This window comes from Heptranchias perlo, chromosome 31, assembly GCF_035084215.1.
Source record: "Heptranchias perlo isolate sHepPer1 chromosome 31, sHepPer1.hap1, whole genome shotgun sequence".
In the NCBI taxonomy this organism is placed as follows: Eukaryota; Metazoa; Chordata; class Chondrichthyes; order Hexanchiformes; family Hexanchidae; genus Heptranchias; species Heptranchias perlo.
The window spans coordinates 1,194,697-1,220,371 of record NC_090355.1 but is presented as its reverse complement, the minus strand read 5'-3'; the positions used below and the strand labels follow the sequence as shown (position 1 = coordinate 1,220,371).

The 25,675-nt window shown below is 46.8% G+C and overlaps 1 protein-coding gene across 4 annotated transcripts in view; it reads left to right on the top strand.

Annotated features, from left to right (window-relative positions):
• ndor1 (NADPH dependent diflavin oxidoreductase 1) overlaps positions 1-25,675 on the top strand; it is a 74,892-nt gene extending 49,217 nt beyond the window's left edge. For 3 of the 4 annotated variants that reach the window (XM_067969516.1, XM_067969517.1, XM_067969518.1), the window contains exons 13-16: positions 7,234-7,380; positions 10,223-10,341; positions 11,542-11,636; positions 25,032-25,675. In XM_067969516.1, the coding sequence (XP_067825617.1) occupies positions 7,234-7,380; positions 10,223-10,341; positions 11,542-11,636; positions 25,032-25,176 (506 nt within the window). In that variant the 3' untranslated portion in view covers positions 25,177-25,675. Of the gene's footprint in view, positions 1-7,233; positions 7,381-10,222; positions 10,342-11,541; positions 11,637-25,031 lie in introns of those variants that run through there. The other variant, XM_067969519.1, reaches the window with a different exon arrangement.

Here is a 25,675-nt window from a genome sequence, read left to right as displayed (position 1 = left end):
GGTCCAGTTAAGTTTCTGGTCAGTGGTGACCCCCAGGATGTTGATGGTGGGGGATTCAGCGATGGTAATGCCATTGAATGCCAAGGGGAGGTGGTTAGACTCTCTCTTGTTGGAGATGATCATTGCCTGGCACTTGTCTGGCACGAATGTTACTTGCACTTATCAGCCCAAGCCTGGATGTTGTCCAGGTCTTGCTGCATGCAGGCACGGACTGCTTCATTATCTGTGAGGTTGCAAATGGAACTGAACACTGTGCAATCATCAGCGAACATCCCCATTTCTGACCTTATGATGGAGGGAAGGTCATTGATGAAGCAGCTGAAGATGGTTGGGCCTAGGGCACTGCCCTGAGGAACTCCTGCAGCAATGTACTGGGGCTGAGATGACTGGCCTCCAACAACCACTACCATCTTCCTTTGTGCTAGGTACGACTCCAGCCATTGGAGAGTTCTCCTGCTGATTCCCATTGACTTTAATTTTACTAGGGCTCCTTGGTGCCACACTCGGTCAAATGCTGCCTTGATGTCAAGGGCAGTCACTCTCACCTCACCTCTGGAATTCAGCTCTTTTGTCCATGTTTGGACCAAGGCTGTAATGAGGTCTGGAGCCGAGTGGTCCTGGCAGAACCCAAACTGAGCATCAGTGAGCAGGTTATTGGTGAGTAAGTGCCGCTTGATAGCACTGTCGACGACACCTTCCATCACTTTGCTGATGATTGAGAGTAGACTGATGGGGCGGTAATTGGCTGGATTGGATTTGTCCTGCTTTTTATGGTCAGGACATACCTAAGCAATTTTCCACATTGTCGGGTAGATGCCAGTGTTGTAGCTGTACTGGAACAGCTTGGCTAGAGGGGCAGCTAGTTCTGAAGCACAAGTCTTCAGCACTACAGCCGGGAAGTTGTCGGGGCTCATAGCCTTTTCTGTTTCCAGTGCACTCAGCCGTTTCTTGATATCACGTGGAGTGAATCGAATTGGCCGAAGACTGGCTTCCGTGATGGTGGGGATATCGGGAGGAGGCCGAGATGGATCATCCACTCGGCACTTCTGGCTAAAGATGGTTGCAAACGCTTCAGCCTTGTCTTTTGCAATCACGTGCTGGACTCTGCCATCATTGAGGATGGGGATGTTCACAGAGCCTCCTCCTCCCGTTAGTTGTTTAATTGTCCACCACCATTCACGACTGGATGTGGCAGGACTGCAGAGCTTTGATCTGATCCGTTGGTTGTTGCTTCCGCTGTTCAGTATGCATGTAGTCCTGTGTTGTAGCTTCACCAGGTTGGCACCTCATTTTTAGGTATGCCTGGTGCTGCTCCTGGCATGCTCTTCTACACTCCTCATTGAACCAGGGTTGATCCCCTGGCTTGTTGGTAATGGTAGAGAGAGGAATATGCCGGGCCATGAGGTTACAGATTGTGCTGGAATACAATTCTGCTGCAGCTGATGACCCACAGCGCCTCATGGATGCCCAGTTTTGAGCTGCTAGATCTGTTCTGAATCTATCCCATTTAGCACGGTGGTAGTGCCACACAACACGTTGGATGGTGTCCTCAGTGTGAAGATGGGACTTTGTCTCCACAAGTTCTGTGTGGTGGTCACTCCTACCAATACTGTCATGGACAGATGCATCTGCGACAGGTAGATTGGTGAGGACGAGGTCAAGTAGATTTTTCCCTCATGTTGCTTCGCTCACCACCTGCTGCAGGCCCAGTCTGGCAGCTATGTCCTTCAGGGCTCGGCCAGCTCGGTCAGTAGTGGTGCTACCGAGCCACTCTTGGTGATGGACATTGAAGTCCCCCACCCAGAGTACATTCTGTGCCCTTGCTACCCTCAGTGCTTCCTTCAAGTGGTGCTCAACATGGAGGAGGACTGATTCATCTGCTGAGGTCGATGGTAATCAGCAGGAGGTTTCCTTGCCCATGTTTGACCTGATGCCATGAGATTTCATGAGGTCCAGAGTCAATGTTGAGGACTCCCAGGGCCACTCCCTCCTGACTGTATATCACTGTACTGCTACCTCTGGTGGGTCTGTCCTGCCGGTGGGACAGGACATACCCAGGGATGGTGATGGAAGAGTCTGGGACGTTGGCTGAGAGGTATGATTCTGTGAGTCTGGCTATGTCAGGCTGTTGCTTGACTCGTCTGTGGGACAGCTCTCCCAATTTTGGCACATGTCCCCAGATGTTAGTGAGGAGAACTTGGCAGGGTCGACTGGGCTTGGTTTGCCTTTGTCGTGTCCGGTGCCTTGTGGTCCGATGCCGGGTGGTCTGTCCGCTTTTACTCTTATTATGACTTTTTTTAGCGAGATTTTACAACTGAGTGGCTTGCTAGGCCATTTCAGAGGGCAATTAAGAAATAACCACATTACTGTGGGTCTGGAGTCACAAAAAGGCCAGACCGGGTAAGGACGGCAGGTTTCCTTCCCTAAAGGACATTAGTGAACCAGATGGGTTTTTACGACAATCCGGAAGTTTAATGGCCACCATTACTGATACTCGTTTTTTTTATTCCAGATTTAATTCAATTTAATTAATTGAATTTAAATTCCCCAGCTGCCATGGCGGGATTTGAACTCATAACTCTGGATTATTAGTCCAGGCCTCTGCATTACTAGTCCAGTAATATAACCAGAATGCTTCCTTACCCTGTTTTTCACTCAACTACCTCCCTTTTACTGTGACTTTGGCAGCATCTTCTTCCTTGGTAAAGTCAGTTGCAAATGCTCATTTAGTACCTCAGCCATGCCCTCTGCCTCCATGCAAAGGCCTTTTTGGTCCCTAATCGGCCCCACCCCTCCTCTTACTACCCGTTTGCTATTTATATGCCTATAGAAGACTCTTGGATTCCCTTTTATGTTGGCCGCCAGTCTATTCTCATACTCTCTCTTTGCCCCTCTTATTTCCTTTTTCACTTCCCTTCTGTACTTTCTAGCCTGGATCTCACTTGTTTTATCAACCTCACATCTGTCATACGCCTCCCTTTTCTGCTTCCTCTTACTCTCTCTATCTCTTTCGTCATCCAGGGAGCTCTGGCTTTAATTGCCCTACCTTTCCACCTCGCAGGAATGTGCCCAGACTGTACCCGAACCATCTCCTCTTTAAAGGCCGCCCATTGTTTGATTACTGTTTTGCCTGCCAATCTTTGATTCCAATTTACCCGGGCCAGATCCGTTCTCCACCCACTGAAATTAGCCCTCCTCCAATTAAGTATTTTTAACTCTAGATTGCTCCTTGTCCTTTTCCATAACTAATCTAAACCTTATGATACTTCGATCACTGTTACGTAAATGTTCCCCCACTGACACTTGCTCCACCTCATTCCCCTGGACCACATCCAGCAATGCCTCCTTCCTCGTTGGGCCGGAAACATACCGATCAAGAAAATTCTGCTGAACACACTTCAGAAATTCCTCCCCCCACTTTGCCCTTTACACTATTACTATCCCAGTCTATATTCGGATAGTTTGAAGCCCCCCATTATCACAACTCTACAGTTCTTGCACCTCTCTCTAATTCCCTCTGTAAGCTCTTGCACCTTTATTGCTTCTCCATTTTCCTCCTGTTGGAGCGGGTGGACTGGTTTCCCTCGTTCCCAATCCATTGTGACCTGGTGACTCCTCACTGATTAATTATTTTGTTCTCTCTGTCCCGCAGGGAGTAGCCAGGACTCTGCTGCGAAACCGCGCCCCATGCATTGTGGCTGAGATCAGCACCTGGTGGAGTGAAGGATCAAACTCTTCCTTGTTTTGTCTTTCTGTTGGCAACGTTTGATACGGTTGACCACATCATCCTCCTCCAATATCTCTCCATTCACCAGCTCCATGGCACTGCCCCCGTGTGATTCCATTCCTTCCAGTCCGGTGTCAGCCGTGGCTCACTGGGTAACCCACTTGCCTCCGAATCAGAAGGTTGTAAGTTCAAGTCCTACTTCAGAGACTTGAGCTCATAATCTAGGCTGGCACACCAGTGCAGTACTGAGGGAGTGCTGCACTGTCGTAGATGCGGTCTTTCAGATGAGACGTTAAACCGAGGCCCCATCTGCTCTCTCAGGTGCACGGAAAATATCCCAGGGCACTATTCGAAGTAGAGTAGGGGAGTTCTCCCCGGTGTCCTGGCCAATATTTATCCCTCAAACAACATCACTAAAACAGATCATCTGGTCATTATCACATTGCTGTTTGTGGGATCTTGCTGTGCACAAATTGGCTGCCGCATTTCCTACATTACAACAGTGACCACACTTCAAAAGTACTTCCTTGGCTGTAAAGCGGTTTGGGACGCCCTGCGGTCATGAAAGGTGCTATAGAAATGCAAGTTCTTTCTTTCCTATCCTAAGGTGGCCAATTGCATCTCCAGCAATGGTTTCTCTTCCCCCTCCTGCACCATCACCTGCAGAGTCCCTGGAGGATCCATCCTCCTCTTCCTCATCTACCTGTTGCTTCCATCCACATAACCATCTTTCCCACATATGCTGAAGACAGGTCACTTCTTCTGACCTGTCTGCTGCCTCTGTGCTTGTCAGGCTGCCTGTCCAACATCAAGCCTTGGATGAGTTACAACTTCCTCCAGCTCCACATTCTGGAGACTGATGTCACGGTCCACAAACTCTGCTCCCTAGCCATTGACTCCATCCCCCTCACTGCCCACAACCTCAGACTGAACCTGTCCACTTGCACCCTCGACTTCCTCTCCGATCCAGAGCTCACCCATAAACCCCACATCCTCTCCATCATCGATACTGCTTATCTCCACCTCCTCCATCTTGCCCACCTCTACCTCATCCCCTCTGCCACTGTCACCTTTATTCATTCCTTCATCACCTGTAGACTCGATGTTCCATCCTCCGTAAGCTTAAACCTGCCCAAAGCTCAACTGCCTGTATCCTGACTCCCACTGTCCCACTGGCCCAGTCCTCATTGATCTCCACTGCATCCCTGTACCCCAACCCCTGAATTCCTTGTCTATAAATCACTCCATAACCACGCCCTGCCCTATATCTGCAATCTCCTCCAGCCGTATATTGCCCCCCAGATGTTCTGTTACTCTGCAGCTTTCTATGACTCCCATTAGCCCACTATTGGCTCTCCATTGCCTTGGTTCCACTCTCACAAACTCCCTCCCTAAACTTCTCCCACTCTCATTCTCGCTCTTTCCACCTCTAAAACCTCCTCAAAGTCTATCTCTCTGACCAAGCTCTCTGTTACCCCCCGCTAATCTCTCCCATCCTGGCTGGGTGTTCATTTCCTTACACCAGCCTGTGAAACATTTCTCTACGCTAAAGACACTGTATCAATGCCAGTTGGTGTTGGCTGTCAGCCGGTCCAAACCCTCCTTATCCTTAGAGTATCTGGTACTAAATAGTAAAACGTTTGTAAATGTTAAAAAGGGTGATATTTCCAGACATGTCAAACTTGTCAGTGGAACTGGTGGTCTGTGAGCAACCTTCATTGTCGAGGATTTCACATCAGTGGTAGTTCTACATAAGATGTCTGAACCTGGGTCATCTCTAACCAGTGGCTGAAAGAGTGAGCGAACTTGCATTTATATAGCACCTTTCACTTCCCTAGGATGTCCCAAAGCACTTCACACCCAATGAAGCACTTTTGAAGTTTAGTCACTGTTGTAATGTCAGAAACACAGCAGCCAATATGCGCACAGCAAGGTCCCACAAACAGCAATGAGATAATAACCAGATAATCTGTTTCTTAGTGATGTTAGTTGAGGAATAAATATTGGTCAGTACATGAGGAGAACTTGCCTCCTCTCGTTTGAAATAGTGCCATGGGATCTTTTATGTCCACCCGAGAGGGCAGACAGGGCCTTGGTTTAACGTCTCATCCAAAAGACGGCACCTCTGACAGTGCAGCACTCCCTCAGTACTGCAGTCATGATTTTGTGCTCAAATCTCTGGAGTGGGACTTGAACCCATGACCTTCTGACTCAGAGGGGAGAGTGCTACCACTGAGCCAAGGCTGACGCTAAAAGCATAATATACCGCAGCGAGGTAACTGAGAAACAGTGCTAACAAAAAGTATCTCCCTTTACCATGGATTCTAAGGGTTCCTGTTTTTCTGAGAGGGGGAGGAATGATGCAGACATCACTCGTCTCACTGGACCTCACGTGGATCTTGTCAGCAGTCGGAGTGCAGTCTATGATCTGTTTCGCTGCCTCTCAGTGAGAATCCTGTCTCGTGGACTCCAGCAGAGAGTAGGGAGGGTACAGGATGGAGGACGATTCAAGTGATGCAGTTGTGTTCAGCCTCAGACCCTTTTGTTACATGACAATATGGATGAAATGTTACGTTCTGGTTCTAATTAACTCATGAAATTTCAGTTCAATATATTACTTTATTAGTCAAAAGTCCATGGGAACTTAATTGGACACTACATTGATAAACTCTTGCTAACTGTCTATCAGACCTGTTCTAATACAAGCAGCAATTAAGCAGGTGACTGCTCACTCAGTTTGGGACACTCGGCTGGGTTTGGACTCTGCCTCCTGTTCTCCCCAAGTGACAGATAGTAAGAGCTTTGTTCCCTCTTTGTAGTCCTTTCATTGCCCATATATGGTCACATTTGAGACTTTTACAATTCACTTAAGTCATCAAGTTTTAGCTATGACCTTTACGTCATTGAGCTTAACTTTGTTGGGCATCTTATGACCGTTAGGTCATCGAACAGATTGCTGAACACGCACAGCCATCGGGGCCTCATCCTTATCAAGATCCTCTTTCATTGTCTAAAATGATCATCCTTTTAGGCAGTGGCCAACCGCCATCCATTACACGTTTCACTGCGAAATACCTTCCTGTGCAGCTGGTGAAGTAAGCTATTTAAAATGTTAAACTTCTGCTTCCTGTATAGTTTGCTCAAGGTGTTTTATCCTGAGTTTACGGGCTTCAGAAAGGCTACTTGCAGAAGCACACACTGCTTTCTTAGGCTAACTATCTTTACCCATATTGCTACACTTTATCCTATCCATGATTCTTGCATTAGCTTTGATTTCAGTAAAAAGCTGCAAAAGCGAATGTATATTCTCTTACAGGTAACCTTCGTGATTAGAAGTGGGAGATACCCCATAATCTGATGGTATTAACGGGCTGGAAGGTTTTAGCAGACCACGTTTGTTAGTGTTGTCTGCTGAGGTACCTGCTCCACACGTCCCCTCCCTCTGTCAGTGACTTCCTTTGTAATGACTAATCACTGAGACAAAACTCCTTCTGTTCCACCTGCAGGTGATGTGCACGTGCCATTGTGGGTGAAGAAGGGGATGCTGCAATTCCCCACAGACACTGAAACCCCCGTAATAATGGTTGGACCCGGCACGGGAGTGGCGCCGTTCCGAGCAGCGATACAGGAACGTGTTGCAGAGGGGAAAAAAGGTCAGAGGTTGTTGGCTCGGAGCACATTTTGTTGGTTTAGTGTCCAGGGTCAAAGGGGAGGGAGGAACTAAAAGCAAACACTATCATTAGAGAAAAAGTACTAGGTAAACTAATGGGTCTAAAGGCTGACAAGTCCCCAGGACCTGATGGCTTGCATCCGAGGGTCTTAAAGGAAGTGGCTACAGAGATAGTGGATGCATTGGTTGTAATCACTAGATTCTGGAAAGGTCCCAGCGGATTGGAAAACCGCAAATGTAACACCCCTATTCAAGAAGGGAGTGAGACGGAAAGCAGGTAACTATAGACCAGTTAGCCAAACATCGGTCATTGGGAAAATGCTAGAATCCACTATTAAGGAAGTAGTAGCAGGACATTTGGAGACTCACAATACAATCAAGGAGAGTCAACATGGTTTTATGAAGGGGAAATCATGTCTGACAAATTTATTAGAGTTCTTTGAGGAAGTAACGGGCAGGGTGGATAAAGGGGAACCAATGGATGCAGTATATTTGGATTTCCAAAAGGCATTCGATAAGGTACCACATAAAAGATTACTGCACAAGATAAGAGCTCATGGTGTTGGGGGTAATATACTGGCATGGATAGAGGATTGGCTAACTGACAGAAAACAAAGAATCAGGATGAAAGGGTCATTTTCAAAATGGCAATCTGTAACTAGTGGGGTGCCGCAGGGATCAGTGCTGGGGCCTCAACTATTTACAATATATATCAATAACTTGGATGAAGGAACAGAATGTCTTGTGGCCAAATTTGCTGATGATACAAAGATAGGTGGAAAAGCAAGTCGCGAGGAGGACACAAAGTGTCTGCACAGGGATATTGACAGGTTAAACGAACGGGCAAAAATTTGTCAGATGGAATATAATGTGGGAAAATGTGAAGTCATCCACTTTGGGAGGAAAAATAAAAAAGCAAAATATTATTTGAATGGAGAAATATTACAAAATGCTGCGGTACAGAGGGATCTGGGTGTCCTCGTACATGAAACACAAAAAGTCAACATACAGGTGCAGCAGGTAATCCGGAAGGCAAACGGAATATTGGCCTTTATTGCCAGGGGGATGGAGTATAAAAGCAGGGAAGTCATGCTACAACTGTACAGGGTGCTGGTGAGACCACACCTGGAGTACTGCGTACAGTTCTGGTGCCCTTATTTAAGGAAGGACATACTTGCATTGGAGGCAGTTCAGAGAAGGTTCACTAGGTTGATTCCGGGTATGGAAGGGTTGTCTGATAAGGAAAGATTGAACAAGTTGGGTCTATACTCATTGGAGTTTAGAAGAATGAGAGGAGATCTTATTGAAATATACAAGATTCTGAGGGGACTCGATAGGGTAGATGCTTGGAGGATGTTACCCCTCGTGGGGGAATCTAAAACTAGGCGGCATTGTCTCAGAATAAGAGGTCGCCCGTTTAAGATGGAAATGAGGAGGAATTTCTTCTCCCAGAGGGTCGTGAATCTTTGGAATTCTTTACCCCAAAAAGCTGTGGAGGCTGAGTCATTGAATACATTCAAGACTGAGTTAGACAAATTTTTGATCAGCAAGGGAGTCAAAGGATATGGGGAAAGGGCGGGAAAGTGGAGTTGAGGTAAAAATCAGATCAGCCATGATCTCATTAAATGACAGAGCAGACTCGAGAGGGCTGAATGGCCTACTCCCGCTCCTATCTCTTATGGTCTAATGGGTCATGGGAGCCAATATTATGAATGTCTGGTTGTCTGTCTTTTTACAGAAAAAGAAAAGAACTTGTATTTATATAGTGCCTATCACAACCTCAGGACGTCCCAAAGTGCTTTACAGCCATGAAATGCAGTCAATTTGCTCACAGTAAGATCCCACAAACAGCAATGATATAAATGACCAGATAATCTGTTCTTTTTTAGTGATGTTGGTTGAGGAATAAATACTGTCCAGGACACCGGGGAGAACTCCCCTACTCTTCTTCGAAAAGTGCCATGGGATCTTTTACCTCCACCTGAGAGGGCAGTCGGGGCCTCGGTTTAACATCTCATCTGAAGGACTGAGCCTTGACAGAGGAGTCTCAGCCTGGATTGTGTGCTCGAGTCTCTGGAGTGGGGCTTGAACCCACGACCTTCTGACTCCGAGGCGAGCATGATCCCACTGCCCAGTCTCTGCTAGCATGGCAGCCAGAGCCGGGCGTGTGACCAGGAAACTTCCTCCCGATCTGGGACGGATCTCCGTGTCTCAAGCACACCTGCTCCTTCACTCTCTCCGCAGGATCGCACTAGCACGAGGAGCGGTGATGTTTGACTCGGCTCCTCAGCCACTTTATTCCCCGATCAGAGCACTGAGTGTGATGAAGAGTTGGTCACAATCAGTTCAACTTCTGCTCACGTGTCGTTTCAAAAATAAAGAACGCACATCCTTTCGCCCACTTTGATACGTTCTTAGCCCAAAGACACAACGGCTCCCTCTCTGCGCTTGCGGCCGACTGCTGCCTGACTCACCTTGGGTGTCCGTGTTGATTCTTTAAAAGCCTCCATTCAAAGACTTGCAAAGATCATAGGAATTAATCAGCACCAAGGTGCTGGTTGTCTCCTGATTGGCCAGACAGCTAACGAATGGGGTCTGTGCAAAAACAACCGCCCGTCCCACATTTAAACCACCTCTCGCCTGTCTATGGATGGCCAAACCCAGCAATGGGGGCTTGCCTGGGGAAACTGCTCCCTTTCAGGCAAACTTCAGCCCCAAACACACATTAGAATCACTAATGTCCAAGTCATGTTTGTGGGGTGGGGAGGGGGGGGTAAAAGTGGCCTCAGAATGCTGCGTCGTGACACACTGCTTTCCATCGTTAGGCAGCTACCTGTTCTTTGGCTGCCGTGGGAAGTTGAAGGATTTCTTCTGCCGAGTGGAGTGGGAGGAGCTGAACCAGACGGGCTTCCTGACCCTCATCACAGCCTTCTCCCGAGACCAGGTAAAGGCTGGCAAAAGGGCTGGGAGGAAGAGGTGGAGGCAGAGGCTGGGACTGGTGATGTGACGGAGAAAACCACAACATTATAACTGTGGACTTCACCCATACCTTTCTGTCAGAAGCCCTCTGTTGCTGGCATCGCCTGATCTCTGATCAACGCTGCTGCTTAGTATTTTATGAGCCATTTCCATATTTATCTGCAAGTTTTTATTGATAAACCGAGTGAGCTGCCAAGATCCACAGTGCTGAACCCCACCATGGTTCATACAAGGAGAAATAAAGGTGACCCAGGAGCTGTGTATCGGGAGAGTAACAGAAAGGAACAAGAGAAGAGTGAAGTATCAGGAGAAACGGGGAGTGGTGAGAAGTCAATATGGATTTACAGGTTGTAGGTCGTTCTTGACAGATCTACGAGAGCTCGTGAGGCTATAATGAGTTTGTTGAAAACCAGTCGATTCAGTATTGAAATTCCTGGAGCTGGAGGGCTGCTCCTGATTGGGGGCTGGAGCTTTAAAGTTTGGTTTTGGGGGCTGCCCACCCTTCTATGTCAAGGTAGTGTGTCGGATGGCGGGGGAATCTCCCGAGCTTCCCGGGGAAATTCCTGGACCGGCCTCAGTTGAACTCACGCAAGTTGAGACCTAAACCTGAATCATATTGAGGCCTTGTGAAGTCTTCGTTAGAGAGGAGGTAATGTTGGGAAACACGGCAGGGCACAGCAGGGTTCCACAAACAGCAATGAGATAAATCACCAATTAATCTGTTTTAGTGATGTTGGTTGAGGGATAAATATTGCCTGGAATATCGGGGAGAACTCCCCAGAAAAGTGCCATAGGATCTTTTACATCCACCTGAGAGAGCAGACGGGGCCTCGGTTTAATGCCTCATCCGAGAGATGGCACTTCCAACAGTGCAGCACTCCCTCAGTACTGAACTGGGAGTGTCAGCCTGGATTATGTGCTCAGGTCACTGGAGTGGGACTTGAACCCGTGACCTTCTGACTTAGAGACGAGCGTGCTACCCACTGAGCCACAGCTGACTGTGAGAAAGGGGCCCAAAAAAACCATAACCTAGTGATGAGAATTGCAGCCTCTGGAAGGAGCTGATGGATTGTTCCTGTCTCACTTTGTGATTTTTTACACCTCTTCCTGATGAATTTCTGTTTTTCCTTTAAAATAATAGCAGCTCTGTTTGGTCTCAATACAGGAGGATAAAATCTACGTTCAGCATCGGATTAAGGAGAATGGACCTCTCATCTGGCACCTAATTCAGAAGAAACAGGCCTATTTCTACATAGCAGGGTGAGTGGGTCAGTCAGTGACATTAGTGATGGACTCTCCGATCCCAGTACAGCAGGGTGAGTGGGTCAGTCAGTGACATTAGTGATGGACTCTCCGATCCCAGTACAGCAGGGTGAGTGGGTCAGTGACGGTGATATCAGTGATGGACTCTCCGATCCCAGTACAGCAGGGTGAGTGGGTCAGTGACGGTAATATCAGTGATGGACTCTCCGATCCCAGTACAGCAGGGTGAGTGGGTCAGTGACGGTGATATCAGTGATGGACTCTCCGATCCCAGTACAGCAGGGTGAGTGGGTCAGTCAGTGATATCAGTGATGGACTCTCCGATCCCAGTACAGCAGGGTGAGTGGGTCAGTCAGTGATATCAGTGATGGACTCTCTGATCCCAGTACAGCAGGGTGAGTGGGTCAGTCAGTGATATCAGTGATGGACTCTCTGATCCCAGTACAGCAGGGTGAGTGGGTCAGTCAGTGATATCAGTGATGGACTCTCCGATCCCAGTACAGCAGGGTGAGTGGGTCAGTCAGTGATATCAGTGATGGACTCTCCGATCCCAGTACAGCAGGGTGAGCGGGTCAATGGTGGTGACACTGATCAGTCAATGGAAATGAAAATTGGGTGTAAAATGAGCTGCTGTTTCGCTATCACCCGTTTTGTGCTACTGCTAAAAATAAATTCATGCCCTGATGTTCCACACACATGTTTTGTCCTGGGAGCTACAGATCCGTGCTACAATGAATGAGATAATGAAAATAACTCATCCTTCAAACATCTCTGTTACTAACTCCTTTAGTTGGGTAACCATAAGACTATAAGAGATAGGAGCAGGTGTAGGCCATTCGGCCCCTCGGCCCCTCGAGCCTGCTCCGCCATTTAATGAGATCATGGCTGATCTGATTTTTACCTCAACTCCACTTTCCCGCCCTTTCCCCATATCCTTTGACTCCCTGGCTGATCAAAAATTTGTCTAACTCAGTCTTGAATGTATTCAATGACTCAGCCTCCACAGCTTTTTGGGGTAAAGAATTCCAAAGATTCACAACCCTCTGGGAGAAGAAATTCCTCCTCATTTCCATCTTAAACGGGCGACCTCTTATTCTGAGACAATGCCGCCTAGTTTTAGATTCCCCCACGAGGGGTAACATCCTCCAAGCATCTACCCTATCGAGTCCCCTCAGAATCTTGTATATTTCAATAAGATCTCCTCTCATTCTTCTAAACTCCAATGAGTATAGACCCAACTTGTTCAATCTTTCCTTATCAGACAACCCTTCCATACCCGGAATCAACCTAGTGAACCTTCTCTGAACTGCCTCCAATGCAAGTATGTCCTTCCTTAAATAAGGGCACCAGAACTGTACGCAGTACTCCAGGTGTGGTCTCACCAGCACCCTGTACAGTTGTAGCATGACTTCCCTGCTTTTATACTCCATCCCCCTAGGAATAAAGGCCAATATTCCATTTGCCTTCCGGATTACCTGCTGCACCTGTATGTTGACTTTTTGTGTTTCATGTACGAGGACACCCAGATCCCTCTGTACCGCAGCATTTTGTAGTATTTCTCCATTCAAATAATATTTTGCTTTTTTATTTTTCCTCCCAAAGTGGATGACTTCACATTTCCCCACATTATATTCCATCTGCCAAACTTTTGCCCATTCGCTTAACCTGTCAATATCCCTTTGCAGACACTTTGTGTCCTCATCGCAACTTGCTTTTCCACCTATCTTTGTATCATCAGCATATTTGGCCACAAGACATTCTGTTCCTTCATCCAAGTCATTGATATATATTGTAAATAGTTGAGGCCCCAGCACTGATCCCTGCGGCACCTCACTAGTTACAGATTGCCATTTTGAAAATGACCTTTTATCCCGACTCTTTGTTTTCTGTCAGTTAGCCAATCCTCTATCCATGCCAGTATATTACCCCCAACACCATGAGCTCTTGTGCAGTAATCTTTTATGTGGCACCTTATCGAATGCTTTTTGGAAATCCAAATATACTGCATCCATTGGTTCCCCTTTATCCACCCTGCCTGTTACTTCCTCAAAGAACTCTAATAAATTTGGCAGACATGATTTTCCCCTTCATAAAACCATGTTGACTCTCCTTGATTGTATTATGAGTCTCCAAATGTCCTGCTACTACTTCCTTACTAATGGATTCTAGCATTTTCCCAATGACCGATGTTAGGCTAACTGGTCTATAGTTACCTGCTTTCCGTCTCACTCCCTTCTTGAATAGGGGTGTTACGTTTGCGGTTTTCCAATCCGCTGGGACCTTTCCAGAATCTAGTGATTGCAACCAATGCATCCACTATCACTGTAGCCACTTCCTTTAAGACCCTTGGATGCAAGCCATCAGGTCCAGGGGACTTGTCAGCCTTTAGACCCATTAGTTTACCTAGTACTTTTTCTCTAGTGATAGTGATTGTTTTTAGTTCCTCCCTCCCCTTTGCCCCTTGATTTTCTCCTATTATTGGTGTGTTATTAGTGTCTTCTACTGTGAAGACAGATACAAAATATCTGTTCAATTCCTCTGCCATTTCCTTGTTTTCCATTATTATTTCCCCAGCCTCATCCTCTAAGGGACCAATGTTTACTTTAGCTACCCTCTTCCTTTTTATATACTTGTAGAAGCTTTTACTGTCAGTTTTTATATTTTTTGCTAGTTTACTCTCATAATTTATTTTCTCCCTATTTATTATTCTTTTAATCATCCTTTTTAAAGTTTTCCCAATCTTCGGGCTTACCAGTAATCTTTGCCATGTTGTATGCTTTTTCTTTTAACCTGATACCATCCTTGACTTCCTTAGTTTCTGAAACTACTGTATTAAACTTAAATAAGGGCAATTATAGAGGAATGAGGGCGGAATTGGCTAAAGTGGACTGGGTAAAATCCTGTTTCGTTACCCATTACTAGATCCAAAATGGCCTGGTTCCCCGACGTATTGGTCTAAGAAACAGTCCCTAATACGCTCTATGAACTCCTCCTCAGGGCTATTTAACGAAGGCACATTCTCACTATCTGCTCAATGCTGCCAGTTAGATTCTCATGGGGCCAGAGCCAAACAAGCTCTCTCTGTTTTTTGTGCTTTAGTACTGAGACCCTTTCTACCCATGTCTCCTGTTAACTTCTCTCATTAAACAGGTGGTTACTTTGTACTAGAATCTGCCAGTGTTGTAAGGGTCAGTCTCAGTTCAAAAGTGCAGTGCTCATACCTCAGAATTGCTGCATTCTATTTCACGATATTACATACCTCGCTATTTAACAAACAAAGGCTAAAAGCTAACATTAGGAACATAGGAACAGGAGTAGGCCATTCGGCCCCTCGAACCTGTTCCACCATTCAATTAGATGACGGCTGATCTGTATCTTAACTCCATTTATCCGCCTTGGTTCCGTAACCCTTAATACCCTTGCCTTAAGGGCATCTTAATCTATCAACCTCAGTTTTGAAATTTTCAATTGACCCCCAGCCTCAACAGCTTTTTGTTGGTGGCGGTGGGGAGGAGTTCCAGATTTCCACTCCCCTTTGTGTGAAGAAGTGCTTCCTGACATCACCCCTGAATGGCCCAGCTCTAATTTTAAGGTTATGCCCCCTTGTTCTGCTCTCTCCCAGCAGAGGAAATAGTTTCTCTCTATCTCCCATCAAATCCTTTGATCATCTTAAACACCTCAATTAGATCACCCCTTAATCTCCTATAGGCCTAGTCTAGACAATCTGTCCTCATAATTTAACCTTTTTTTGCACCATTCTGGTGAATCTGCACTGCCCCCCCCTCCAAGGCCATTATATTCTTCCTGCGGTGTATTGCCCAGGACATTACTCCAATATAAAGAAAAATCAATAACGGTTTTACATTAGCACAGTTCAATTCAGTCTGATTAACTTTTGTTTATAGAGGAAACCCAGAGACTTAGGATGACAGGTGCTGAAATTTCAGATGTGTTGTTCACACCACTATGTTCTGTCCCTAGGTTTGGGGAGCGTGCTCTTAATTCAAGTTAAATGGGTCATGGGTCTGAGCGGGACTGTGTTACTAACAGTGAGCCCTCAGTTTGCATTCCCAACGCTGGTGTGTCTCAGCTCGGTGGCTTTGTGTTTTGTTTCACGTGGAGCTGGCCTTTCTCAGCCTTTGTCCCGACAGGGCGACCTTGGCCAGCTCTCCCGGGACGCAGCAGACACATGGTGCTCTGGATCGCTCAGAAACTGATGGTGCAGGGCTGGCTGTAATGGGCCAGGCCGAAAACCTCACCCACCATGGGCTCGAAAATATCGTTCACAAAGGAGTTCATGATGCCCATGGCCTTGGAGGAGATGCTGGTGTCGGGGGTGAACCTGCTTCATCACTTTGTAGATTACGTAGAATATACAGCACAGAAACAGGCCATTCGGCCCAAATGGTCCATGCTGGTGTTTATGCTCCACACGAGTCTCCTCCCATCCCTCTTCTTCTTATCCTATCAGCATATCCTTCTATTCCTTTCTCCCTCATGTGCTTATCTAGCTTCCCCTTAAATGTATCTATGCTATTTGCCTGAACTGCTCCTTGTGGGAGCGAGTTCCACACTCTTACCACTCTCTGGGTAAAGAAGTTTCTCCTGAATTCCTTATTGGATTTATTAGTAACTATCTTATATTTATAGCTCCTTGTTTTGGTCTTCCCCACAAGTGGAAACATCATCTCTACATCTACCCTATCAAACCCCTTCGTAATTTTAAAGACCTCTATCAGGTCACCCCTCAGTCTTCTCTTTTCCAGAGAAAAGAGCCCCAGCCTGCTCAGCCTTTCCTGATAGTTGTGCCCTCTCAGTTCTGGTATCATCCTTGTAAATCTTTGTTGCACCTGCTCCAGTGCCTCTATATCATTTTTGTAATATGGAGACTAGAACTGAGCAGAAGTGTAGATGGAGTAACTCTCCTTCCTCCACCTTCTGGTGCAGAAGGGAGGGCTTCAGGTCCCTGGGGCATTGGGACCAGTCCTGGGACAGGAGGGACCTGTACGAGATGGGCGGGTTGCACCGCAACAGAGCTGGGACCAATGTCCTTGCAGAGAGGTTAGCCAGTGCTGTGGGGGAGTGTTTAAACTAATTTGGCAGGGGGAGAGGCACCAGGATGAAGCATTACAGATGAGATACATGGTGCACAGAGGACTGGGAGAGACAAAGAGCAGTTCAGAAATAGGGATCAGATAGCGGGGAAATGCAAGGCAGACTAAGATGGGTTTAGAGTGCATGTGTGTAAATGCACGGAGCGTGGTAAATAAGGCTGGTGAGCTGCAAGCACAAGTAGCCGCATCAGATTAAGATACAGCGGCAAAAATAGAGACTTACAATGTTTTGAGGAAAGACAAGGAAGGAAAAAAAGGAGGGGGGGTGGGGGTGGCAGTGTTGATCCATAAATACTGCTACAGCCCTACAAAGGGATGATGTATTAGTGCATTCAAAGACTGAATCTATTTGGTTAATTACAATTAAGGAACAACAGAGGAGCTATTACTCTACTGAGTGTATACTATAGGCCATCAAATAGTGGGAAGGAGATAAAGGAGAACATTTGCAAGGAAATTACAGAAAGATGGAAGAACTATAGTGTAGTGATAATGGGGGACTTCAATTATCCCAATATGGACTGGGATAGTAACAGTGCAAAGGGCAAAGAGGGGGAGGAATTCCTAAAATGTGTGCAAGAGAACTTTCTTGATCTGTGTGTTTCCAGCCCAACGAGGAAGGAAGCAGTGCTGGATCCAGTTCTGGGGAATGAAGTGGAGCATGTTTCATCGGGGGAGCATTTGGGAAACAGTGATCACAATATCATTAGGTTTAGAATAGTTATGGAAAAGGACAAGGAAAAATCAAATATGAAAATACTCAGGAGGGCTAATTTCAGTGATTTGAAAAGGGATCTGGCTCAGGTGGATTGGTATCAAAGATTGGCAGGTAAAACAGTAAATGGGGAATGGGAGGCCTTCAAGGAGGAGATGGTTCGGGCACAGACTGGACACATTCCCACAAGAGGGAAAGGAAGGGCATCCAAAGCTAAAGCTCTCTGGATAATTAAAGATATAATGATTAAAATGAAACAGAAAAAGGAGGCTTATGATAAATGTCGGGTTCATAATTCAGTAAAGACCAAGCTGAAGACAAAGTACAGGGGAGAACTGAAAAAGGAAATAAGAGGGGCAAAGAGAGTGTATGAGAATTAGCAGGTAACATAATAGGGAATCCAAAAGTCTTTTATAAACATATAAATAGTGAAAGGGTAGTCAAAAGAAGGGTGGGGCCGATTAGAGACCAAAAAGGAGATCTTCTTGTGGAGGCAGAGGACATGGCTGAGGCACTAAATAAGTATTTTGCATCTGTCTTCAGTAGAGAAGAGGATGCTGCCAATGTAGTAGTAAAGGAGGAGGTGGTAGCGATATTGGATAGGATAAAAATAGATAAAGAGGAGGTACTTAAAAGGTCGGCAGTACTCAAAGTAGAAAAGTCACCCGGTCCAGATGGGATTAATCCTAGGTTACTGAGGGAAGTAAGGGTGGAAATTGTGGAGGCTCTGGCCACAATCTTCCAATCCTCCTCGATATGGGGACGGTGCCAGAGGACTGGAGAATTGCAAATGTTACAACCCTGTTCAAAAAAGGAGAGGGATAAACCTGGCAACTACAGGCCAGTCACCCTAACGTCGGTGATGGGGAAACTTTTAGAGACATTAATCCGGGACATAATTAATTGGCACTTGGAAAAATGTGGGTTAATAAATGAAAGCCAGCATGGATTTGTTAAAGGCAAATCATGTTTGACTAACTTGATTGATTTCTTTGATGAGGTAATGGAGAGGGTTGATGAGGGTAGTGTGGTTGATGTTGTGTATATGGACTTTCAAAAGGCGTTTGATAAAGTACCACATAATAGACTTGTTAGCAAAATGAAAGCCCATGGGTTTGAAGGGGCAGTGGCTGCGTGGATATGAAATTGGCTAAGGGACAGAAAGCAGAGAGTCGTGGTGAATGGTTGGTTTTCAGACTGGAGGAAAGTATACAGTGGTGTTCCCCAGGGGTCGGTGCTGGGATCACTGCTCTTTTTGCTATATTAATGATGTGGAGATGCCGGTGATGGACTGGGGTTGACAATTGTAAACAATTTTACAACACCAAGTTATAGTCCAGCAATTTTATTTTAAATTCACAAGCTTTCGGAGGCTTCCCCCTTCGTCAGGTGAACGATGTGAAATGAAATCCTCGAAATGAAATCGCATTTATAATTCACAGAACAATGCTTGGTGAGTACAGACAGTTTTTTCAACTGCCCGTTGCCAAGGCAATCAGTGTGCAGACAGACAGGTGTTACCTGCCAGGTCTCACAGAATATACAAATCACCAAAAAAAATACAAACAAAAAAAAACATAGAGAGGTAGAAACATAGAAAAGACAGCAACTGACCCGTTATATTAAAAACAGATAACATTTGTTCGCTGGTGGGGTAACGTGTAGCGTGACATGAACCCAAGATCCCGGTTGAGGCCGTCCTCATGGGTGCGGAACTTGGCTATCAATTTCTGCTCGACGATTTTGCGTTGTCGTGTGTCTCGAAGGCCGCCTTGGAGAACGCTTACCCGAAGGTCGGTGGATGAATGTCCATGACTGCTGAAGTGTTCCCCGACTGGGAGGGAACCCTCCTGTTTGGCGATTGTTGCGCAGTGTCCGTTCATCCGTTGTCGCAGCGTCTGCATGGTCTCGCCAATGTACCATGCTCTGGGGCATCCTTTCCTGCAACGTATGAGGTAGACAACGTTGGCCGAGTCACAGGAGTATGAACCATGCACCTGGTGGGTGGTGTCCTCTCGTGTGATGGTGGTATCTGTGTCGATGATCTGGCATGTCTTGCAGAGGTTACCGTGGCAGGGTTGTGGACGCTGTTCTCTTGAAAGCTAGGTAATTTGCTGCGAACGATGGTCTGTTTGAGGTTGGGTGGCTGTTTAAAGGCGAGTAGTGGAGGTGTGGGGATGGCCATAGTGAGGTGTTTGTCCTCATTGATGACATGTTGAAGGCTGCGGAGAACATGGCGTAGTTTCTCCGCTCCGGGGAAGTACTAGACGACAAAGGGTACTCTGTTGGTTGCGTCCCGTGTTAGCCTCCTGAGGAGGTCTATGCGATTTTTTGCTGTGGCCCGTCTGAACTGTCGATCGATGAGTCGAGCGTCATATCCCGTTCTTACTAGGGCGTCTTTCAGCGTCTGTTGGTGTCCATCGCGTTCCTCCTCGTCTGAGCAGACCCTGTGTATTCGCAGGGCCTGTCCATAGGGGATGGCCTCTTTGACGTGGTTAGGGTGGAAGCTGGAAAAGTGGAGCATCGTGAGGTTGTCCGTGGGCTTGCGGTAGAGTGAGGTGCTGAGGTGCCCGTCTTTGATGGAGATTCGTGTGTCCAAGAAAGAAACTGATTCTGAGGAGTAGTCCATGGTGAGCTTGATGGTGGGATGGAACTTGTTGATGTTATCGTGTAGTCTCTTTAGTGATTCCTTGCCGTGGGTCCATAGAAAGAAAATGTCGTCGATGTATCTGGTGTATAGTGTTGGTTGGAGGTCTTGTGCAGTGAAGAAGTCCTGCTCGAACTTGTGCATGAAAATGTTGGCGTATTGGGGTGCGAATTTGGTCCCCATGGCTGTTCCGTGTGTTTGGGTAAAGAACTGGTTATCGAAGGTGAAGACATTGTGATCCAGGATGAAACGGATGAGTTGTAGGATGGCGTCTGGAGATTGGCTGTTGTTGGTGTTGAGTATTGATGCTGTCGCAGCGATGCCGTCATCGTGGGGGATACTGGTGTAGAGTGCCGAGACGTCCATCGTGGTGAGAAGTGTTCCTGGTTCAACTGGTCCGTGGGTACTGAGTTTTTGTAGGAAGTCTGTAGTGTCGCGACAGAAGCTGGGGGTTCCCTGTACGATGGGTTTCAGGATGCCCTCGATGTATCCAGAGAGGTTCTCACACAGGGTTCCGTTGCCTGATACGATAGGACGTCCGGGTGTGTTGGCTTTGTGTATCTTTGGGAGGCAGTAGAAGTCTCCCACGCGGGGAGTACGTGGGATGAGAGTGCGTAGGATGTTTTGAAGGTCTGGATCGAAGGTCTTGATCAGTTTGTTGAGCTGGTGGGTGTGTTCTTTGGTCGGGTCTGCGGGTAACCGTCTGTAGTGTTCCTGGTTGTCCAGTTGTCGGTATGCTTCTTTGCAATAGTCCGTTCTGTTCTGTATGACAATGTATGACAATGGCTCCTCCTTTGTCCGCTGGTATCAAACTGGACTCCTCCGGAGGGTCGCTGCCCTCAGCTTGACATGTATGCTCAAGCTATCAGGAAATGCGTCAATGCCAGATTGATCAGCCGCACTCAGAAGACAGTCCAGAATGTCACCCGAGCACAACGCAACGCCATCAACGCTCTCAAGACCAACCGCAACATCGTCATCAAACCAGCGGACAAAGGAGGAGCCATTGTCATACAGAACAGAACGGACTATTGCAAAGAAGCATACCGACAACTGGACAACCAGGAACACTACAGACGGTTACCCGCAGACCCGACCAAAGAACACACCCACCAGCTCAACAAACTGATCAAGACCTTCGATCCAGACCTTCAAAACATCCTACGCACTCTCATCCCACGTACTCCCCGCGTGGGAGACTTCTACTGCCTCCCAAAGATACACAAAGCCAACACACCCGGACGTCCTATCGTATCAGGCAACGGAACCCTGTGTGAGAACCTCTCTGGATACATCGAGGGCATCCTGAAACCCATCGTACAGGGAACCCCCAGCTTCTGTCGCGACACTACAGACTTCCTACAAAAACTCAGTACCCACGGACCAGTTGAACCAGGAACACTTCTCACCACGATGGACGTCTCAGCACTCTACACCAGTATCCCCCACGATGACGGCATCGCTGCGACAGCATCAATACTCAACACCAACAACAGCCAATCTCCAGACGCCATCCGACAACTCATCCGTTTCATCCTGGATCACAATGTCTTCACCTTCGGTAACCAGTTCTTTACCCAAACACACGGAACAGCCATGGGGACCAAATTCGCACCCCAATACGCCAACATTTTCATGCACAAGTTCGAGCAGGACTTCTTCACTGCACAAGACCTCCAACCAACACTATACACCAGATACATCGACGACATTTTCTTTCTATGGACCCACGGCAAGGAATCACTAAAGAGACTACACGATAACATCAACAAGTTCCATCCCACCATCAAGCTCACCATGGACTACTCCTCAGAATCAGTTTCTTTCTTGGACACACGAATCTCCATCAAAGACGGGCACCTCAGCACCTCACTCTACCGCAAGCCCACGGACAACCTCACGATGCTCCACTTTTCCAGCTTCCACCCTAACCACGTCAAAGAGGCCATCCCCTATGGACAGGCCCTGCGAATACACAGGGTCTGCTCAGACGAGGAGGAACGCGATGGACACCTACAGACGCTGAAAGACGCCCTAGTAAGAACGGGATATGACGCTCGACTCATCGATCGACAGTTCCGACGGGCCACAGCAAAAAATCGCATAGACCTCCTCAGGAGACTAATACGGGACGCAACCAACAGAGTACCCTTTGTCGTCCAGTACTTCCCCGGAGCGGAGAAACTACGCCATGTTCTCCGCAGCCTTCAACATGTCATCAATGAGGACAAACACCTCACTATGGCCATCCCCACACCTCCACTACTCGCCTTTAAACAGCCACCCAACCTCAAACAGACCATCGTTCGCAGCAAATTACCCAGCTTTCAGGAGAACAGCGTCCACGACACCACACAACCCTGCCACGGTAACCTCTGCAAGACATGCCAGATCATCGACACAGATACCACCATCACACGAGAGGACACCACCCACCAGGTGCATGGTTCATACTCCTGTGACTCGGCCAACGTTGTCTACCTCATACGTTGCAGGAAAGGATGCCCCAGAGCATGGTACATTGGCGAGACCATGCAGACGCTGCGACAACGGATGAACGGACACCGCGCAACAATCGCCAAACAGGAGGGTTCCCTCCCAGTCGGGGAACACTTCAGCAGTCATGGACATTCATCCACCGACCTTCGGGTAAGCGTTCTCCAAGGCGGCCTTCGAGACACACGACAACGCAAAATCGTCGAGCAGAAATTGATAGCCAAGTTCCGCACCCATGAGGACGGCCTCAACCGGGATCTTGGGTTCATGTCACGCTACACGTTACCCCACCAGCGAACAAATGTTATCTGTTTTTAATATAACGGGTCAGTTGCTGTCTTTTCTATGTTTCTACCTCTCTATCTCTTTTTTTTTGTTTGTTTTTTTTTTGGTGATTTGTATATTCTGTGAGACCTGGCAGGTAACACCTGTCTGTCTGCACACTGATTGCCTTGGCAACGGGCAGTTGAAAAAACTGTCTGTACTCACCAAGCATTGTTCTGTGAATTATAAATGCGATTTCATTTCGAGGATTTCATTTCACATCGTTCACCTGACGAAGGGGGAAGCCTCCGAAAGCTTGTGAATTTAAAATAAAATTGCTGGACTATAACTTGGTGTTGTAAAATTGTTTACAATTGCTATATTAATGACCTGGACTTGGGTATACAGGGTATAATTTCAAAGTTTGCAGATGACACGAAACTTGTAAATGTAGTAAACACTGAGGAGGATAGTAACAGACTTCAGGAGGACATAGACTGGTGAAATTGGCAGACACATGGCAGATAAAATATAACTCAGAAGTGTGAAGTGATTTCATTTTGGTTGGAAGAATGAGGAGAGGCAATATAAACTAAATGGTACAATTTTAAAGGGGGTGCAGGAATAGAGAGACCTGGGGGTGTATGTACACAAACCTTTGAAGGTTGCAGGACAAGTTGAGGAATCAGTTAAAAAGGAATATGGGACCCTGGGCTTTATTAATAGATGTGGAGATGCCGGTGATGGACTGGGGTTAACAATTGTAAACAATTTTACAACACCAAGTTATAGTCCAACGATTTTATTTTTAATCCCACAAGCTTTCGGGGGCTTTCCCCTTCCTCAGGCGGTGTGGAAAAGACGCCTGAGGAAGGGGAAAGCCCCCGAAAGCTTGTGGGATTAAAAATAAAATCGTTGGACTATAACTTGGTGTTGTAAATTTATTAATAGAGGCATAGAGTACAAAAGCAAGGAAGTTATGCTAAACCTTTATAAAACACTGGTTCGGCCTCAGCTGGAGCATTGTGTTCAATTCTGGGCACCACACTTTAGGAAGGATGTCAAGGCCTTAGAGAGGGTGCAGAGGAGATTTACTAGAATGGTACCAGGAATGAGGGACTTCAATTATGAGGAGTGACTGGAGAAGCTGGGATTGTTTTCCTCAGAGCAGAGAAGGTTAAGAGGAGATTTGATAGAAGTGTTCAAAATCCTGAAGGATTTTGATAGAGTTAATAAGGAGAAAGTGTTTCCAGTGGCAGAAGGGTCGGTAACCAGAGGACACAGATTTAAGGTATAAGAACCAGAGACGACATGAGGGAAAAAAAAATTTACACAGCGAGTTGTTCTGATCTGGAATGCACTGCCTGAAAAGGCGGCGGAAGCAGATTCAATAATAGCTTTCAAAAAGGAATTGGATAAATACTTGAAGTGGAAAAGTTTGCAGGGCGATGGGGAAAGGGCAGGGGAATGGGAGTAATGGATAGCTCTTTCAAAGAGCCAGCACAGGCACGATAGGCCGAATGGCTAGTCTGATTTCTAGGATGAGAGGGTTGTCCTATGAGGAGAGATTGAGTAGAATGGGCCTATACTCTCTGGAGTTTAGAAGAATGAGAGGTGATCTCATTAGTACATGTAAGATTCTGAGGGGGCTTGACAGGGTCGATGCTGAGAGGCTGTTTCCCCTAGCTGGAAAGTCTAGAACTCGGGCAGTTAGTCTCAGGATAAGGAGTCGGCCATTTAGGACTGAGATGAGGAGGAATTTCTTCACTCAGAGGGTTGTGAATATTTGGAATTCTCTATCCCAGAGTGCTGTGGATGCTCAGTCTTTGAGTATATTCAAGACTGAGATCGATAGATTTTTGGATTCTAAGGGAATCAAGGGATATGGGGATCGGGCAGGAAAGTGGAGTTGAGGTGGAAGATCAGCCATGATCTTATTGAATAGTGGAGCAGGCTCCAATTTCATATGATCTTATGGCCTCCTCCTGTGCTGTATCACTCTATGATTCTCCCCCTTGCTGTGACTTTACTCACAGATTTCTTGGGTGCCCATTTTGGCTCCTCGGCATCGTCACTTTCACTCATTGTTTGAGGTATTTTTGCTTTTCTGTGATTCTTTTCCCAGTCTGTGTCATTCTGTTTTCTCTCTCCTACAGCAACGCCAAGATGATGCCAACACAGGTCACAGACGCCCTGAAGTCTATTTTCCAATCAGAGGGAGGCCTCTCTGATCCCGAGTCCGAGCATCTTCTTTTGGAACTGGAACGATGCAGCCGATTCCAGACAGAGACCTGGTCCTGAGCATTCCGGGAAACGTCAACTACAGCCAGCAGTGCGTCAGTTACAGGGGCAGCACGGTCTGCCCGCCCTGGAATGAGGCGTTAGTGGGTGCAGTCTGATTACACACTCCCGAGCCTGGGTTCCGATCTCTGAGTCTCGCTGACTGCCTCTTTCACTCTGTCACTCAGGTGCTAAAGGAATGTGATTGTATGTTGTGGTGTCATTTATCAATCAAAAAATCGCCATTAAATCCTTGCTTACCCAGAATTAACTGTGATGACACTGAACATTGTTATAATTGGATAGCCAGGTGGTGAAGGATAGAATTCTGGAGCCTGCTCTTCAGTTGCTTCCCAGCCTTTATTCACAGAGATCCCACTACACACCCTCCTATAAATGGATACAAGAGAGTCCCCAATTGATACCCACCACCTGAATACAATTAACACTAATTGATATAAATCACATGGATGCAATTAACAATCGTTACAATTTAATTAAATAAACCTGATAAAAATAG